The sequence below is a fragment of the Rana temporaria genome, chromosome 4 (assembly GCF_905171775.1).
Source record: "Rana temporaria chromosome 4, aRanTem1.1, whole genome shotgun sequence".
Taxonomy (NCBI): Eukaryota; Metazoa; Chordata; class Amphibia; order Anura; family Ranidae; genus Rana; species Rana temporaria.
Window position 1 is genome coordinate 59,078,374 of NC_053492.1, and position 21,022 is coordinate 59,099,395.

Sequence of the window (21,022 nt, forward strand, 5' to 3'; positions counted from 1 at the left end):
ACACGCCAGAGCTCATCCTTATTCTGCATTCAAGCCCACCCACCGAGGGCCACATGTATGTGTTTCCTCGGCGGGAGCTGGATAACCAGCACACATAATAATACGGGATGGAGGATCCTTATATGACATGTATCTGTTCTATTCCTACAGAGGTCAGCTATGTGTACAATCTGCTGAAGAACTGCAGCAGTCACATGACAGTCTACCTGAAGGAGGAGATTCCAGATCGTTATCATTACAAGCACAACGGCCGGATCCAGCCTATCATCATGGTGGCCGATGAAGGATGGACAATAGTGCAGAATGGATCTTCCCACATAACCTGTAAGTCACCTGCTTTGTATTGTATGTATACTTACCTTCTATTGCTCTCGGGGGTATGTTATTTTTTTACTCCCACTGGCCACGGAAGGACAGTAAATGGGGTCTTTGTTTAGAAAGTTTGGAGGCTCCTGATTTAGACTGTAGAAATGGAATTCTTTCCATCTATATACTGTATACATGGGCAATGGTTATTGGCACCTAAAGTGTTTGTGTGGCTTGGGGGGTCTTGTGTGACTTGGGGGTCTTGTGTGACTCGGGGGTCTTGTGTGACTCGGGGGTCTTGTGTGACTTGTGGGTCTTGTGTGACTCGGGGGTCTTGTGTGACTCGGGGGTCTTGTGTGACTCGGGCGTCTTGTGTGACTCGGGCGTCTTGTGTGGCTTGGGCGTCTTGTGTGGCTTGGGGGTCTTGTGTGGCTTGGGCGTCTTGTGTGGCTTGGGGGTCTTGTGTGGCTTGGGGGTCTTGTGTGGCTTGGGCGTCTTGTGTGGCTTGGGGGTCTTGTGTGGCTTGGGGGTCTTGTGTGGCTTGGGGGTCTTGTGTGGCTCGGATGTGTCATCAGCAAGGAGTCAATTTGTAATGTGTTAGTAGGAGAATTGGGTAGAATTGGCATGAACCCCTATAGATGTAATATTTGTGTACATACGGTGAAGTAGGGCAGCCCTGGCATACCGCTTTCATGTTTGGGTGAAATAGGGGTATGGAAAGAAAAATTGGTGAAATGGTTTTCTATTTCGAATCTCTTTTCTTCTGGATTTCTGGAATATTGATAACCTCTTTCTATGTATTGCAGTGGGAAACCACGGTTATGACAACACCCTCCATAGCATGCACCCTTTCCTAGCTGCCCACGGGCCAGCCTTCCACAAGGACTATAAGCTGGGCACAATAAACAGCGTGGACGTGTACCCCATGATGTGCCACATTCTCGGACTGAAGCCCGAAGCCAACAATGGATCACTCTCCAACACCAAGTGTTTGCTGACCGACCAGTGGTGCATCCGGGTGCCAGAAGCCATTGGTATTGTGATGGGCACCCTCATGGTGTTCACCACTTTGACTTGTATTGTGATCATGTTCAAGAAGAAATTGCCTTCAGGACGTCCGTTCACGCGGCTGAGGTTGCAGGATGACGACGATCCTTTAATTGCGTGATTTAGAAAAATGTGAGCACCGGAACAAATGCACTTTTGGCAATATACACTATATTACCAAAAGTATTGGGACGCCTGCCTTTACACGCACGTGAACTTTAATGACATCCCGGTCTTAGTCTGTAGGGTTCAATGTTGAGTTGGCCCACCGTTTGCAGCTATAACAGCTTCATCTTTTTGAGGAAATCTGTCCACAAGGTTTAGGAGTGTCTATAGAACACCTTTGGGATGAATTATGCCGCGTACACACCATCACTTTATGTGATGAAAAAAAATGACGTTTTTAAAAACGTCACTTTAATTGACTGTGTGTGGGGGAAAACGTTGTTTTATGTCTTGTAAAAAACGACCAAAAAAAATTGAAGCATGCTTCAATTTTATGTGTCGTTTTTCAAAAGTGCACTTTTTACTTCACAGAAATTGACCGTGTGTAGCAAAAAACGTCGTTTTCTAAGACGTTTTTTCATCCGCGCATGCCCAGAAGCTACTTATGAAGCAAGCTTCAATGGAAAAACGTGGTGGAACGTAACCTCACTTTGCAAGATCATTGTGAGAAAACGATGGTGTGTAGGCAACTTCGTCTTTGAAAATTGAAGTTTCAAAAACGTCATTTTTTACTTCACAGAAAGTGTCGTTTTTTTTCATCACATAAAGTGATGGTGTGTATGCGGCATTAGAGTGGAGACTGTGAGCCAGGCCTTCCTGTCCAACATCAGTACCTGACCTCACAAATGCGCTTCTGGAAGAATGGTCAAACATTCCCATAGACACTCCTAAACCTTGTGGACGGCCTTCCCAGAAGACTTGAAGCTGTTATAGCTGCAAAGGGTGGGCCAACTCAATATTGAACCACAGAGACCAAGACTGGGATGACATTTAAGTTGTGTGTAAAGGCTGGTGTCCCAATACTTTTGGTAATATAGTGTATATATACATGGGCCTTGAAATTGAATCATAAAGGTAACATCCATCCAGAAGTAAAATTCCACCTTTTGGTGGCTCCTCATGGGTCGGATCGCTGACCGGCCTCTAGCTTATATCTCTTGGGGCTCCAACATTGGGGACATTTTTGAAATTGGTGCAAAAGTATCAGTGCAATGGTTTTCAGTAGTAGTAAGTAGTAAAGTGCGGGTAATTCCATTGTTGTCACTTATACGACTTATACACTGATCATTTAGTGTGGCAGTAATTCTAATAACTAAGTATCAGTGAACGTTATCCTAACCTTAAAGTGAACATTCTGCCTATTCCTCTATGCTACCTTTTAATTGGCCTTGGGCTGGCCATACATTTTCTTGTTCAACTTTCCTTTAGATTTACCAAAACTATATACCGTATATACTCGAGTATAAGCCGACCCAAATATAAGCCGACGCACCTAATTTTACCACAAAAAAATGGGAAAACGTATTGACTCGAGTATAAGCCGGGGGTGTCCACCTGCATGCCTTACTGTGCCTCACTGTGCCCGCCTCACTGTGCCCATGTGCATGCCTCACTTTGCCTCATTGTGTCAATGTGCATGCCTCACTGTGCCCATGTCCATGCCTCACTGTGCCCATGTCCATGCCTCACTGTGCCTCACTGTGCCCATGTCCATGCCTCACTGTGCCCATGTCCATGCCTCACTGTGTCAATGTGCATGCCTCACTGTGCCTCACTGTGCCCATGTGCATGCCTTTTTCAGCCAACATACACGAAACTTTGTGTTTTTCAGCTCTTTAGCGCCACCCTTTGGGCAACTTCTGCTAATGTGTTATGGTGAGCATTGCTTCTGAGCATACATATTTGTACTTTGGATTTTTTTGTACACACGATCGGATAATCCGATAAGACAATTTTAAAGCATGCTATAAAACATTTGTTGTTGGAAAATTCTACAAGAATTGTCCAATGGAGCATAAAAACGGTCGAATTTTCCAACAAAACATGTCCATCGGACAATTGTTGGAAAATCTGATCGTGTGTACGAGGCTTTGGACACACGATCGGATTATGCGACGGGACTTGTGTGACGGCACGCTGTTGTCGGAAAATCTGACCGCTTGTACGCTCCATTGGATAATTGTTGTCGGATTTTCCGCGGCCAAATGTTGGATAGCATGCTTTAAAATTGTCCGCCAACGGTTGCGTGTTGTCGGATTTTCCGATCGTGTGTACACAAGTCCGAAGTCCAAATATGTATGCTCAGAAGCAATTCTCACCATAACACATTAGCAGAAGTTGCTCAAAGGGTGGCGCTAAAGAGCTGAGTTTGTTGGCCATTTTTTTTTGCCGTTTGTGTGCAATACAAGTTCCTGGCCAACGCTCTTCAGATAAAAGTCGTACGATTTGTCCACAGAAAATCCGATCGCGTGTATGAGGCTTAAGGATGAGCTCAGGCGTGGTCGCAACTCCACGTGCCCCACGCCCGCCAGGAAGCTGACACTGGGTCACAGGGCATGGCTGACCCACCCCCACCAAAGTGTACCGCCTAACCCAACTAAGTCGGGGAATGAACAACTCCACGTGCCCCACGCCCGCCAGGAAGCTGACACTGCGCAGCGAGTGAAACATTTCCCGGTCCGCGGCTGCACAGGTCAGGAAATGTCTGACTACCTGTGATTAGCGCTGCGGAGTGTCGGCTTCCTGGCGGGAGTGGGGCACGTGGAGTTGTGAACACGCCTGGGCTCATCCTTACCGGAGACCTTGGGGTTGATTTACTAAAACTGGAGAGTGAAATCGGGTGCAGCTGTGCATGGTAGCCAATCACCTTCTAACTTTTCAATTAAAGTGGATGTAAATCCAAAAATGTTTTTGTTTTTTTTGATGTCACAATGTAGAGAATAAGATTTCCTATCATCTGTGCCCAGTCTTGCCACACAGAGTTAATCCAGCGCTGAGCAATCCTCTTTTATTGTTCAGTGAAATACAACAGACTTCCAGATAAAAACCAAAGTCCTTGCTTCTGAAAAGAAAAATGCACAATTCACATCCCCCTCCCCTGTGTTTTGATTAAATGTTTTCAAAATATGGGGTGAGTCACAGTTCAGTGCCATGAGGAAATGCAACAGCCATCAGAATATACATAGAGCTGGAGGGAAGAGGGGAGGGGGATGTGAATTGTGCACTTTTTACAGAAGCTGTGTATGTCTGCAAGCTAGTGCACGAAATATGTAAATAACCTGTCACTCAAGCAAGGACTTTGGTTTTTATCTGGAAGTCTGTTTTATTTCCCTGAACAATAAAAAGAGGATTACTCAGAGCTGGATTAACTCTGTGTGGCAAGACTGGGCACAGATGATAGGAAATCGTATTCTCTACATTGTGACATAAAAAAAACAAAACTGAAATCTGATTGGTTTATATGCAGAGCCGCACCAGATTTTGCACTCTCAGTTTTAGTAAATCAGCCCCATGTCTTGAGTGGCCAGCCCTGCTTCTCCCACAAGGCCAGTGCCAAGCAGAGAGCTCTTGCTCCCCCTGCTGTTTGATATAAAGGGAGACCCCGTCAGAGGTGACGCCTCCTACACCTTATCAGAGTTTCCAAGAGATATAAGAAGTGATTGAAGCTGCCAGTATATAAATGGCTCATGGGATCTGGATGGATCGAACCCTAATGATTACAATTGTCTTTGAAAGGGAACCTGTATGAAGAAAGTATTGAGACTGCCATTAATAACACACATTGCCTGGCTGTCATGATGATCTCACGGCTTCCCTACCTCCAGTCACTGATGACCGCAAATATCCAGATCAGGGATTCTGCCTTTGCTTGCAGCTTGCTTGTTCCAGGTCCGTGACTCAGAGAAGACAGCCAGGCGACTGGCATTTTTAGGAGCAGGTCTTGGGCAGTCTCTGTATTTGCTTTCAGGTCTTGTTGATGTGTCTTAATGGCCTTTTTTTTTTCATGGGATTTTTTGTATGTACCTGTATAGCACTGTGACTGCTAATCCAGTGCAAATGGGTTCCTAAATGACTGCTTTTAGGTAGATTCAGGTAGAGTTAGGCCGGCTTATTAGGCCGACCTAACTCAGAATCTACGCCGACTTATGTTTAAGTGTATGCTCAAACAGAGATACGCTTAAACATATCTAAGATACGACGGCTTGCGCCATCCTATCTTAGATTGCTATATTTTGGATGGCCGCTAGGTGGCGCTTCCATTGCGGTCGGCGTAGAATATGTAAATGAGGGGATACGCCGATTCACGAACGTACGCCCGGCCGACGCAGTACTTTTACGCCGTTTGCGTAAGAGATAGGCCGCGTAAAGTTAGAGCTAGGCCCTAGTGGAATAGTAATGTTAAGTATGGCCGCCGTTCCCGCCGCGAAATTCAAATTTTTTACGTTGTTTGCGTAAGTCGTCCGCGAATCGGGATTTACGTTGTTTACGTCCACGTCGAAATCAATAGGCCTGTGCGGCGTACTTAGCCGCAATGCACACTGGGAAATGTAGGTGCCCGGCGCATGCGCAGTAACAAAAAACGTCAAAAACGTAAGGTCAAGCCTTATTACCATTAAACACGCCCCCCTAACACAGATTTGAATTCGGCGCCCTTACGCCCGCCCGCTTTAGGCTACGCCGCCGTATATTAGCAGGCAAGTACATTGAGAATCATTACTTGCCTAGCTAACTTACGGCGGCGTAGCCTAAACACGCTAAGCTACGCCGCCGTAACTTTATTCCATTGTACCTGAATCGACCTAATTGTCTCTAGCACTGCTCCTCACCTGTGTGCGCAGACAGGTGCTCTTTTTTTATGGTACAATAGTAGTTCCAGCTGAGCTGCACTCTCACATAAAGCCAGCTGTCTACTGGGGAGGGGAGATTTACTAAAGCTGGTGTCCCTCCTATACATTGTAAAGCGCTGCGTAAACTGTTGGCGCTATATAAATCGCGTATAAATCGCAAATCTGGTGCAGCTGTGAATGGTGGCCAATCAGCTTCCATCTTCAGCTTGTTCAATTAAGCTTTGGCAATAAAACCTGGAAGCTGATTGGTTTCTTTGCAGAGCTGCACCAGATTCTGCACTCTCCAGTTTTAGTAAATAGCCCCCTATTGTGTTCTATGCACTTACCCTGTTTGTTTTCTACAAGGCTCTAATAGTCTGTGCCTTAAAGTGGATGTAAACCCACTCGTCCTTTCTATACTACTGCCATAGTGCTGATCTATAAGGATATAGATGCCTCCTGCATGTATTCTCACCTGTCAAATGTTTCCCCTCTGTCTGTTATAAGAACTGAAAAACTGCAGATTCTGTGGGTGGATCTTTTGTCTGGAGCTTGGTGGGTGGAGTCGTGATGTCAATAGACACTCCCCTTGTCAACATGCATTTTTTCCTGTGTATTCCTTACACTAAATTCTGCTATGATCACTAACATCCAGTCAAAATCCAGAAATGTAACCACATGACTTCAGAAATGGAGTGGGGGTGGGAATTAAAAAATGCCTGTCTCCAGGCTAGTGTATGAGATATGTAAATAACCTGTCACTCACAGCAAGGGGGCGGAACGGACTTTGTTTTTTCTCTGTAAGTCCGTTTTATTTCACTGAACAATAAAAGAGGATTGCTCAGAGCTGGATTAACTCTGTGTGGCAAGACGGCACAGATGATAGGAAATCTTATAATCTACATTGTGACATCAAAAAAAAAAAAATTTCGGGTTTACATCCACTTTAATGGGAAATGATGGTGTGTGTTCAGATTTACACATTTTGGGGTATTTTGTCTCTTTTCTGAAAGCAACTTTTACTACAATTTGTACTCATTTGCTGTTCCGTAATTAAGGTAGATAACTGTATTTCATACAAAGTTTACGAATACGCAGATTCCTAGTCTGTACATCAGGGAATGGAACTAGCAGCCCTGCTTTATGTCTGCTGAGATAAGCCCAGTTAGCTTTTTAGAGCCTTTTTGTTTTCTGTCCAGCCAGGCCTGACTTGTAGTGAGAGAGGGGAGCAGTAAAGTGCAGTCATTGTTCAGCAGTGCTAAGAAGGAAGCAGAGCCTGCCTATGGAATGAAGAAATATGGCTGTGCCCACTCTCGTACTACACGCAGAATTGGCGTTTTCCGAAATTTGTCACATTTTTTGTTTCTGTTTTATTATTGTAATCTAAAGTTTAGCTGGTCGTGCACAGTTAATTAAATGAGGATGCCCCCCGTCCCACGGACATTGTACCCTAATGCCCCATACATACGTGCGGGATTTCCGACGGGAAAAGTTCCGTTGGAAATCTCGAGGGGAAAGCCAAGAACACTCGGTTCAGTCTTTCCCCTACACGCGGACGGTTTTCCCAACAGGAAATCTGCCCGGGAGCTTTGCCCGGGAATCCCGGTTGTGTGTATGCTCCATCGCAGTTTTTCCCATAGGAAAAATGCCAAAAACCGCCGGGCAAAAGTCCGCTGGTATTCCCGGCGGGAAAAAATAAAACTTGTTCTATTTTTTTTGTCCAGCGTTTTTTGGGCATCTCCTGCGAGGAGCATACACACGTCTGGGATTCCCGGTCAAAAGCTCTCCTCGCAGTTTTTTCCCCGTCGGGAAAACTGATCGTGTGTACGAGGCATTAGGCCCCCTCCGATCAGATCTCCTGTCAGTTTTTCAATCAGACCTGATCGAACCCTTACACCGCCTACCTACAATCCAGTCCGGCCCACTAAAGAAAAAAACGGAAGGGGATCTGTCCCCCTTCTTCTAGGCGGATCAGATCAGAGGTAGTCGGGTGTAAATGGACAGCAGAGTCTGTTTATTCCCAACCCGCCCATAGCGCAGAGCGAGCTCTGTATACATGCGCTCTGCAGATACTGATGTGCCATCTGCCCGCTCTATACTGATTAGCAGACGGAGCCCCCCCCCCCCCCCCCAGAATACACTGATCAGTGGCAGCAGCTGATTGGCTGCAGTCGAGGAACAATGTAAAAATTTCCAACATTTCCGTTTGACAGCAGTTGATTAAATATTCAACTTTTATCAAGTGGAAGATCCCACTCACTGATCCAGCAGGGATCGGGGGAATTCCGATCAGAGCATGGCCAGCTTTATTGTTCTTGGAATTTTTTTGCTTAAAATGAACATGTATAATTATTTTGATGTAATGAATGTGTAAAGTATCTAACTTGTTAAATTATTTTACATTTTAGTTTATATATTTTTTTCAGGCTGAGGCTTGAGCAGCCTAGAGGAAGTATCTTTTCCCATGTACTGTATAGGAGGCTGCAGAGCCAGCGAGGGGCTGATTTGGTGTCCAGCCAACTGGGATCTGATTTAGCCTGCTTAGTGTGGTGACACCTTTCCCTGGCAATCAGCAGATCGTGGGTGCGATGCAAGGATCCTGCAGACACTCAGTACACTGTCTACCCATACTATGTGAATGAATGACTCAGCCGTGTCTGTGGGTGGAGCCCCACACGGCTGCTCTGTCTTTAAATTTTGACAGCAGGTGCGGGGAGAAGATCCCCGCTTGTTGTCACAGAAAGGGGGGATAGGAGGAAGGTGCTGGGACATGTTACATGTTCTACCCTAAATACAGGTGGAACATATAACAAAGGTGAACTTCTTCTTTAAGCTGGTTTGATATGTGGGGAGATATTAGCTCAGTGGTAGAAGTATTTTTAGTGGGTGCATGCCAGTTCAAATTGAGTTTAAAGCGGAGCTCCACCCGAAAATGGAGCTTCCGCTTTTCGGAACCCTCTCCCCCTCCGGTGTCACATTTGGCACCTTTCGGGGGGAGGGGGGTGCAGATACCTGTGTAAGACAGGTATTTGCACCCACTTCCGGGACTGCGGCAGACACGCCTCTACCCGCAGCCCCCGCTGTCTTCTGGGAAACACAATGTTCCCAGGAGAGAGTGGGGACCAGTGATGGCGCGGCGCACATACTCACGCATGCGCAGTAGGGAACCGGGCAGTTAAGCCGTAACGCTTCACTTCCCGTTTACCTAACCGAGCATGGCGGTGGGTGCAGCCGAGGGACGAGCAATTGCTCGTCTTCGGTTGACGTCATCGCGGGCGCGCTGGACAGGCAAGTGTCCATTTTTAAAAAGTCAGCAACTGCAATATTTGTAGCTGCTGGCTAAAAAAAAATAATAATTGGTGGAACCTCCGCTTTAAGTGCTTGTCAGCCCACTTGTATTACCAAAAATCAAAGTTCAGAAGAAAAGTAGAGGGGGAAATTCCATTGGATTTTATCCAATCGGAAAATCCGATCGTGTGTACAGGGCATTAGAGTGCAGCTCAGTGTAACATTCTGCAGAGGATTGTGAATAGGCAGGTTAGTTTACTTTATAGCAAAAGAGGCATTACATGTCTCTCCTGCAATAAAAAACCTACCGCTTCACAATTTTTTATTTTTTTAACATTTAACAATTGTTTTAATAATTAGATTCACTTTAAGTAGCAAGCAGGATCTTAGGGAATGGATCCTTGAAGACACTTGCGCTGTCAGGGCTGAATAAGGGACTTTGTTTACAGCTAGCTTCCAGCCCTTAGCACAAGGCCTTGCTGGTAGACGCAGAACAAGGTGACGAAACGGCCGGGGCGGAGCAGAGGATAGTAGGATCCGAAGCTGTACTGTGTGTGTAAGTTAAAGGCATTGCTCACACAATAAATGATAGAATTGCTAGGAGAAAGGGAAAATCATTTTTGGCAGAAGGGACTTACAAATTTTGATTCTACAACGCATTGCAGTGTTGAAAATGTTTTAACTTTATTTCATTTTTTATTTTTTACAAATCGACTCGACTTGCAATGTGCTGACGTGCACTGTAACCTGTTTTTGTGCGTTGCTGCATTTGTATGCAGTGCATACCAACGGACTTGTATGGTGTAAACAGGGCACATGGAGAACAATGGGTTTCTCATTGTCCAGTGTTGAGCCTGCATGGATCAGTGCAGCACCTGGTGTGAACAAGCCCTTGGCTGGTTTGGGAGAGGGGGAGATTTACTAATACTGGTGCACACAGAATCTGGTGCAGTTATGCACAGTAACCAATCAGCTTCCAGGTTTTAGGCTCCATTTACACTTGTGCCACTCCAAAGTTATGCGATTTCCATTGCGACTTTAATGCTACTTTGGATGGGTGCGACTTTGGCTTTGACTGTTGTGCAACTGTCGCATTGATAACATTAAAGCGGCGCTCCACCCAAGAGGGGAAACTCTGCTTGTCTGCCTCCTTCCTGCCTCCGCTGCCACATTTGGCACCTTTTAGGGGGGGAGCGGGGTACCTGGTTTTGACAGTTAGGACTGTTGCAAACTCAGCCCCTCTCCCTTCCCCAGCAGCCAGCCCATTCACGGAGCGCAGCACACTTCAGGCATGCGCGTTTTGACAGGTACCCGCTCCCACTTCTGGCTGAGTTCACTGACGCAAACTCAGCCCCCTTTCCCTTCCCCAGCAGCCAGCCATTCACGGAGCGCAGCACACTTCACGCATGCGCGTTTTGACAGGTACCCGCTCCCACTTCTGGCTGAGTTTGCTGTGGCAAACTCAGCCCCCTCCTCCTTCCCCAGCAGCCAGCCTATTCATGGAGCGCAGCACACTTCATTCTACCCAAAATTCTACAACGCATTGCAGTGTTGAAATTTTTTTAACTTAATTTTTTTAATCGACTCGACGTGCAATGTGCTGACGTGCATAGACTTAAACAACTTCCATTGAAATGTACATAGGCTGCGACTTGTGGCCAGAGTCGCTTAACAAGTCGCACAAGTGTGAATTTTTGTCAAAGCTCAATAGGACAAGCTAAAGTTAGAAGCTGATTCTGTGTGCACTAGTATTAGTAAATCTCCCCTCTAAGTGAATGAAAGTCCCACTATGTACAAGGCCTGAACTATGTACCGTATACCTAATTTCTGATCTGATCTGTGTACTTAGAAGCACAATTGCGAGAGATGTCTGATTTCCGGGGGTCTATTATGCTGTCTGATAATAACACTCCATTTAGATTGTTCTGTATATGTGTGTCTCATGTCTGAGGTTTCTCTTCTTACTGGAAAATTGGAAAGCACAACCGTTTCACGTGTTCAATAGCTTTGATAGTAGAGATTATGTAGAAAAGTGTCTTATTTTTCTAATTCTGCCAATTGTATTCTATTTTTTGTAATAAATTATTAAATCTTTAGATGTCTGTTGGATTTATTGGGGCTCCTGTATGAGATGGGTGTCCGTATTCTGGTTTGTCCACTTACCCAGCATGCAATGGTGCTGCAGGAAGGTGTCACCTGCAGCTGGATGGAGGCTTGAGACTTAACTAAAGAGTGTGGTGGCTCTGCAGGACCACCGTGCTAAAAATGGGAACACAATATATGCTATAAAACAAATCAAACTTTTTTCATCAATTTAGGCCAATATTTCTTCTGCTACATGTTTTTGGTAAAATGAAATCCCAATAAGCGTATATTGATTGGTTTGAATGTTATAGCGTCTACAAACTATTGGCTATATATATATTTCTAGTAATGTGGCTGATCAGCAACAGGACTACAATATTGCGGCAGACACTTCAGACACTGACACTTTGGGGACCAGTGACACGAATACAGTGATCAGTGCAAAAAAAAATATGCACTGTCACTGTACTAATGACACTGGCTGGGAAGGGATTAACATCAGGGGCGATCAAAGGGTTAATTGTGTTTGCTAGGAGTGATTACTAACTGTGGGGGATGTACTTTGACTGGGGGGGGGGGGCAATGTAAAGACCCGTGTTCCAAGCAGGACTTCAACTAAGATGAGTTCCATACGGTGCAGTGTAGGGCTGGGGAAAAAAATCGATTTGAATCGAATTGCGAGGGCAAATCGATTCAGATTTTGACCAAATCGATTTTTTTAGATTTTTTATTTTTTATTTTTTCCATAGGACCGGCGCTCCGTGGATTAGTCCGAAGCCGCGGCCTCAAAATAAAAAATCCTGCCCGCCGGGATCCTGGGAATCCCAGGATCGCGGCAAGCTGCGGGCAGGATTTTTTGTTCGAGGCCGCGGCTACGGTCTAGTCCGCTTAGCGCCGGTCCTAAGTTTTTAGGCGAGGCCACGGCTTCGGCCTAGTCCGTGGCCTTTTCCCAGGATCGCGGTGGACTAGGCCGAAGCCGCGGCCTCGCCTATAAACTTAGGACAGATGCGGTGTCCACCAGGAAAAAAAAAACTCAATTAGAATCGTGAAACTATTTTTTTTTTTAAATGGCATATTTTTTTGGGGGCCAAAATCGTCCAGCTCTAGTGCAGTGATCCACATCAAAGCTGAATTGAGCTCCCCCTACAGCTCCGTTTGTTGGTCAGAGCCCTTGGACATAGCTGGTACTTGCCATTCTGTTCACTGGGTGGCAACGCTGCTGTGCAACTTGACCGTAGAAGCGTTGTCACCCTGGTAAAGGAAGAGGAAAAACTGTAGTTTTTTTTATCTACTGCCAATACAAACGTGTAATAAAACTCTTGTTTCAAGGGATACTATAGCTGCTATTGACAGATGGCATCACGTACGTCGTTTTTTATATTGCTGCTGTAATTCTTGTAAATGTGGAATTTGTGGACACTTGGATGTCAAGAATGAAGCTCCTATTTCATTTTTTTCCATTGATAAAAGATTATTTTGGTCCTCTTTGTCAACATGCCAGTTTCAGACGTGTTTCACCGATCCATCCGGAGAGCTGTCAGCCAGGCCATGTGCAGCTTCTTCTCAGGAGGATGTGGAGGTGGTCAGACTGGCAGCACCGAACGTGCAGGACAAACACAGATGTCCCCTCCATCTGCTCCGAGCGCTGCGCCAGCTATGATCCAATGAGGTGGGAAGAGATGGACAGGAACACCAGACCCTGCTGATCCGAATTCTGGCTGCTCTCTGCTTTTAAGCTTCGTCCCGGGGAATATTACAGCCTTTTTATATGCATTATTAAACAAAGGATCCCTTACTTTCTATATGTTATCATGTGATCAGGGGTGTAATAACTATCCATGGGGCCCCATATCAGAATTTTGGGGGGGAGCTCCCTACGATCTTCCTCTGTGAAATGGAGACAATAGTGAAAGATAAAGTATTATAATGCCATCAGCATAGCCAGTACTCTGTAATGCCGCGTACACACGATCGGAATTTCCGACAAGAACTTTTCCCATCGGAAAATTTGAGAACCAGCGCTCAAATTTTTGCTGTCGGAAATTCTGACAGTAAAAGTCCGATGGGGCCTACACATGGTCGGAATTTCCGACCAAACGCTCACATCGAACTTTTCTTGTTGGAAATTCCGACCGTGTGTACGCGGCATAAGGCCTCATTCACGTGTCCGAGTTACCCAGCTTCTGTGTACAGCTGTGTAATAGTAATGAATGGCTGTACGCAGCTTTGTGCGGCTACTTGAATACTTTATAGTCCAGTGATGGTGAACCTTGGTACCCCAGATGTTTTGGAACTAATTTCCCATGATGCTCTACTACACTGCAGAGTGCATGATTATTATGGGAAATGTAGTTCCAAAACTGGGGTGCCAAGGTTCACCATCACTGTTATAGTCCATATCTCCCAATTGCCCCTGATTTGGAGTGGTGGTCCCTCTATTGTCCCTCGTCCCTCTGAGGTGTATATCTCTATACAGTTAGCTAGATTCAGAAAGATTTACGCCGGCGTATCAGTAGATACGCCGACGTAACTCTGAATCTGTGCCGTCGTAAGTTTAAGTGTATTCTCAAACTGAGATACACTTAAACCTAGCTAAGATACGACAGCCTGCGCCGTCGTATCTTAGGGTGCAATATTTAGGCTGGCGGCTAGGTGGCGCTTCCGTTGAGTTCGGCGTAGAATATGTAAATGCCTAGATACGCCGATTCACAAACGTACGTGTGCCCGTCGCAGTAAAGATACGCCGTTTACGTAAGCGTTTTACGGCGTAAAGTTATTCCATCAAATAGCTGGCCTAGTCAATGTTAAAGCGTGAGTTCAACCAATTCCTTTTTTTTTTTTTTTTTTTTCCTTAGCTTCCTGCTCGTTTTGTCTAGGGGAATTGGCTATTTGTTTTAAAATATGATCAGTACTTACCCGTTTTCGAGATGCATCTTCTTCCGTCGCTTCCGGGTATGGGTCTTCGGGAGTGGGCGTTCCTTCTTGATTGACAGTCTTCCGAGAGGCTTCCGACGGTCGCATCCATCGCGTCACTAGTAGCCGAAAGAAGCCGAACGTCGGTGCGGCTCTATACTGCGCCTGCGCACCGACGTTCGGCTTCTTTCGGAAAATCGTGACGCGATGGATGCGACCGTCGGAAGCCTCTCGGAAGACTGTCAATCAAGAAGGAACGCCCATTCCCGCAGCCCATACCCGGAAGCGACGGAGAGGATGCATCTCGTAAACGGTAAGTACAGCTCATATTTTAAAACAAATAGCCGATTCCCCTAGACAAAACGAGCAGGAATCTAAGGCTAAAAAGTGCTCTCTAAGGGTGAACCCCCGCTTTAAGTGTGGCCGTCGTTCCTGCGTCGAAATTTGAAAATTTAACGTCGTTTGCGTAAGTCGTCCGTGAATAGGGCTGGACGTAATTTACGTTCACGTCGAAACCAATACGTCCTTGCGGCGTACTATGGAGCAATGCACACTGGGATATGTACACGGACGGTGCATGCGCCGTTTGTAAAAAAACTTCAATCACATCGGGTCACCACCCATTAACATAAAACACGCCCCCTCATCCTCATTTGAATTAGACGCGCTTACGCCGGCCCCATTTACGCTACGCCGCCGTAAGTTAGGAGGCAAGTGCTTTGTGAATACAGTACTTGCCTCTCTGACTTAAGGCGGCGTAGCGTAAATACGATACGCTACGCCGCCTTAAAGATGCGGCGCCCTACTTGAATCTGGCTAAAAATGTACAATTTTATGACCAAAAGTGTTACGCTGCTCTAAACTTTTTATCTAGCCTCTATGTTTACTGCATTTGTTATTTTGAAAAGCCAATATAAAGGAAAATAGAGATTAAAAAAAAATCTCTTTTCTGCAAATTAGATCTTTGTGGTCCGTGTAACTGGGATTGTGGAATTGAGCTCCCCTACCCGACCCCCCCCCCCCCCCGGTTGCTGGTCAGAGCCTTTGGACATATCTGGTTCTTCCCACTGGGTGGCAACACTGCTGTGCAACTTGACCGTAGAAGCGTTGTCACCCTGGTAAAGGAAGAGGAAACGTTTGCGTCCGTTGCCTACACTGTAGCACTACATACCGTGTGCTAAAAGGTGTCCTCCTTTATCATTTCAGAGGGCCTGTTCACACTTGAATGTGGTGCAGGAAACCCACATTCCAGTCGTATTTCCTGCACGGCGTACAAAGTGCGCTGCTCATGCGATCTCCAGCGGGTGTCAGTACAATGTTAACGACATCCCAATCGCCGATCACAAATGCACTGTGTTTGCCCACACTGGATTGCACAGTACAGACGTACCAAGTGATCTGGTTGCAGTGCATTTCCAAAAGTAGTTCATACACTATTTTTGGTGCGGTGCAATGTCAGCGCATTCAACATTTACTGCATGTGAAGCGCACAGGAACTCGCACCACATTCCTGTGCGATTTCTAGTATGAACAAGCCCAAAAAGTTGAGGGGGTATGGATAATCTATGTCCAGAGATGGTGCCCGTGTGCATGAGGCCTTAGGGACTAGTGCTGAAAGTAGAAATTGCTAGGGAAGAGCAACAGTGCAGGGAATCTATATTAAATCAGCAGACACCCCCCCCCCCCCCCCAACCTGTGTAGAGGCAACCAACAATGGAAGCCCCATAGTAAGTATATGGGTGATGAAACTTCCCAGGCATTTCAGTCATTGTTGGCTGTCTCCTGCACACAGGAGACAATACCGGAGCGACTTTAGAAAAGCTATATATAGCGATTTTTGCTTTGATGGGGTAGATAGGTTATTCTCATAGGCATGCGCACAAGGTGTGCCAGTGTGCCTGGGCACACCCTAATCACCCCGTGCAAATTCTCCCTGCTGCTTGACTGCAGAGAAAGGGGCTGGGGAATCTCTGTCTTCTGTCTATTTCTCTGTCTCAAAAGTGAGACACCAGGGGTCTGTTTAGATCCCTGATAATTTACCAAAACCCCCCAAAAATGTAAAAAATAAAATAAATTATTGTTAAAAAATAATTAAAAACAATTGCAAAAAAGTAATAATAAAAATAAACTACTGACACCAACCTCTGCCCTACTGACACTGTAAGTTGCTCTACTGCTATATATACTAATTATACACTCACACGTGTGTTTGAGCTTTGGGGCGCACAGCACACCCTAATGCAATAGGCTGCGCCCCCCTATGGTTATTCTTAGAATGTGGCTGCCAGTAGATTTAGAGAGAGTTAGTTTTAGGCTGAACTTCCACTTTAAGTTACAGATTAATAAAATAAAATGTCTCCGTATGGTTACAGTGTGACACCCTATCACAGCTTTCCAGGCAGAGCGCTACAAAGAAACAAAATGACAAGCCAACACTGAATTGCCTTGGTAAAGACTGTGTAGTAGCAATAATGTAAATGACCACAAGAGGGCGCCAGTACATCACTTATTCAGAATAGACTCCCCTATTGCACATTATCCAGCCACACTCTTGTATGCTGACTGCCTCTCTAGTTTGAAATGTTTCAGGCATTTTCTTGATGTACAAAAAAACTTAGAGAGGCAAGTGCTGTATTCACAAAGCACTTGCGTCTAAAGTTACGGCGGCGTAGCGTAAGCGCGCCAAAATCAAATGAAGAACAAGGGGGCGTGTTTTATGTAAACTAATTATGACCCCACGTAAATGACGCTTTTTTCGAACGGCGCATGCGCGCGCTTGCTCAGTATCACGTCGAATTTTCAAATTAAATTACGCCTGCTCAATGCCTAGTCGACGTGAACGTAACTTACATCCAGCCCCATTCACGGACGACTTACGCAAACGACGTAAAACACGACGCTGTTCCGACGTCCATACCTAACATGACTTACCCCTGCTTTATGAGGGGTAACTTTATGCTGGCGTATGTCTTACGTAAACGACGTATCTTGCTACGCCGGGCGCACGTACGTTTGTGAATCGGCGTATCTAGCTCATTAGCATATTCAACGCGGAAATCTACGGAAGCGCCACCTAGCGGCCAGCGTAAATATACACCCTAGGATACGACGGTGTAAGAGACTTACGCCGCTCGTATCTTAGCCGAATTTATGCGTAACTGATTCTAAGAATCAGCCGCATAGGTACGACGGCTCTCATTTGGACTTACGACGGCGTACATGGCGCTACGCCGTCGTAAGTCCTTTGAGAATCTGGGCCCTAGTGTCCCTGTAAGCTCCTGTGGACTGATCTGAAAACTCAAGCAATGTTATCAGGTGTCTTTAAACTACAAGCCAACATGTAATAGAGTTGAAGAGAGGGGAGGTGATTATAGTCCAAGTCACAACAGCAGCCAAGGGTGACTACGTAGCTCCTCCATAGAGTGAGTGAACGAGCATGGTCACTGATGTCCGAGGGAGATCACGGCCCCTCCCGCTGTAGCCCATAAATCGGAGTAGGAGAGCGGACACTCTTATTCCCCTTCTTTCTAGGATGAATCTGAGCCATGCTCTAAAGGTGCTGACCAATCAGAATTGCTCCGATCTGTCCTGGAAGCACTACAGAATGGAGAAGAGAGGCGATTTCCAGACTGCTACACCAACTGCTTGGGCACTGACAGCTGATCACCCTATGACAGTGGTCTCCAAACTGTGGCCCTTTGCTTACCTTTAACCGGCCCTTGCCTCCTACTGACACTGGGGCATAATTTTTGCCACTGACATAAACAGTGGGGTACCATTCCTCCCACTGATGGGCAATAAACCCATTAACACCAATGACGGGGCACTATCCCTTTCACTGATACCAATGATAGGCAATATTCCTCCCATTTAAGCCAATGATGGGACACTATTCCTCCCACTGATACCACCAAAAGTGGCATAATTCCTCCCATCGATGGGGCACTATTCCTCCCACTGATACCAAGGATGGGGCACTATTCCTCCCACTGATACCAATGATTGGGCACTATTACTCCCACTGATAGGGGCACTATTCCTCCTACTGGCACCAATGGTGGGGCACTATTCCTCCCACTGATAGGCAATATTGCTCCCATTTAAGCCAATGATGGGACACTATTCCTCCCACTGATACCACCAAAAGTGGCAGAATTCCTCCCATCGATACCAACGATGGGGCACTATCCCTCCCACTGATACCAAGGATAGGGGAACTATTCCTCCCACTGATACCAAGGATAGGGGAACTATTCCTCCCACTGATACCAATGATTGGGCACTATTACTCCTCCCACTGATAGGGGCACTATTACTCCTACTGTCACCAATGATGGGGCACTATTCCTTCCACTGATACCAACAATGGGGCACTATTCCTCCCAATGATGGGGCACTATTCCTCCCACTGATACCAAGGATGGGGCACTATTCCTCCCACTGATTGGGCACTATTACTCCCACTGATAGGGACACTATTCCTCCTACTGGCACCAATGGTGGGGCACTATTCCTTCCACTGATACCAACAATGGGGCACTATTCCTCCCAATGATGGGGCACTATTCCTCCCACTGATACCAAGGATGGGGCACTATTCCTCCCACTGATTGGGCACTATTACTCCCACTGATAGGGACACTATTCCTCCTACTGGCACCAATGGTGGGGCACTATTCCTCCCACTGATACCAACATTGGGGCACTATTCCTCCCAATGATGGGGCACTATTCCTCCCACTGATACCAAGGATGGGGCACTATTCCTCCCACTGATACCAATAATTGGGCACTATTACTCCCACTGATAGGGGCACTATTCCTCCTACTGGCACCAATGGTGGAGCACTATTCCTCCCACTGATACCAACATTGAGGCACTATTCCTCCCAATGATGGGGCACTATTCCTCCCACTGATACCAAGGATGGGGCACTATTCCTCCCACTGATACCAATGATTGGGCACTATTACTCCCACTGATAGGGGCACTATTCCTCCTACTGGCACCAATGGTGGGGCACTATTCCTCCCACTGATACCAACATTGAGGCACTATTCCTCCCAATGATGGGGCACTATTCCTCCCACTGATACCAAGGATGGGGCACTATTCCTCCCACTGATACCAATGATTGGGCACTATTACTCCCACTGATAGGGGCACTATTCCTCCCACTGATACCAACATTGGGGCACTATTCCTCCCAATGATGGGGCACTATTCCTCCCTATGATACCAATGATGGGGCACTATTCCTTCCTACGATACCAATGATGGGGCACTGTTCCTCCCTATGATACCAATGATGGGCACTTTTCCTTCCGATTCATGATTTGGGTAATGGTATCCCTTTTTGACATCACAGTTAAGAAAAAAAAAGTGGAGACAACACGCCTAAATAATCACAATTTATTTCTTCTACTCAGATTGTAACTAGTTTATACAAAACACCATACTCAGGCGATTATACAAATGTACAAAAATGCATCTGCTTGAACACATTTTATCCGGCTCTAATAACAATCTCTGTTCTTTTTAGGCTACAGTGAACGGCGTGAGAAAGCAGCGAAGACTCTGGACGTCTGGAGCGAGCGGTGACCGCCAGTGCATGTACACGGAACGATGTCTGCCATGCTGAGAACGCACAAAGTGCCCAAAGATGAGTTCACCGCAAGACATGATGACGGGATAGAAGGGTGGCAGAAAATACACATGACACGTACCGAAGCGTTCAATAGTAATAGGCATTTGCTATCCTTGGAAGCTCGCTATTTGGAGAGATTTACAGTTCAAAATTGATCTATAATGTCTACTGGGTGATTGCTAAATGCAGAACCCTGTATTTAAGAATCTAGGAAAGCTTTGAGCTGGTATATTCGCTTGATGTTAGATGCACAAATGTATCATGGTTTACAAATCCGTGGCAAAGTGCACCAAGTACAAGGGCCAACAATGACGGGTAAAGCAGTCTTTCCATCAGTTACACGGGCATTAAAAGTGACTTTTAAAAGAAAAATCAGTGTGTGTGCTTCAGAGCTTGCGGATCTATACCAGCTAAAGAATCTTCAACATCCGACACTCCTGGAAGTGTTGGATGCATTGCCCCCCCACTGCACGATGTGGTTCCATCTGTCAGCAGCTGCTGTAGTGATATTTAGTAGGGACACCGGGGCCATTAGAAAGAACCAAAGTGGACAGTAGGGTGGTGCTGGATTCTGAAGATTCTTCAACTGCTACAGTTCACAGCTTCAATCTCTTCAAATGTTTTTCCACCTGAAGAATCTTTAGCATCTGACCTGCTTCTGCAAGTGATGAATGCCTGGTACTCCACCGCCCACTGTGGTTCCTACCACTTGTCCCTAATGGGCATGACTACAGGAGCAGCTGGCACAGTATGAAATGGGGCACCAGGAATTTGTCACTCCTAGAAGTGTCAGATGTTAAAGATTCTTCTGCTAGCATAGCTCTGCAATAGAGGGAAAATCAGAGGCATGGGTGGCGGGACAGGTAGGTCTTTTTTTTTTAACATTCACCACAAAGTAGTTTT

General features: G+C 46.0%; 1 protein-coding gene across 1 annotated transcript in view; it reads left to right on the forward strand.

Moving 5' to 3' along the window:
- Positions 1-1,588, forward strand: part of ENPP4 (ectonucleotide pyrophosphatase/phosphodiesterase 4) — a 33,916-nt gene extending 32,328 nt beyond the window's left edge. The window contains exons 3-4 of the mRNA XM_040348439.1: positions 151-324; positions 1,113-1,588. Coding sequence (XP_040204373.1) covers positions 151-324; positions 1,113-1,474 — 536 coding nt within the window. The 3' untranslated portion in view covers positions 1,475-1,588. The remainder of the gene's footprint in view (positions 1-150; positions 325-1,112) is intronic.
- The last annotated feature ends 19,434 nt before the right edge of the window (positions 1,589-21,022 follow it).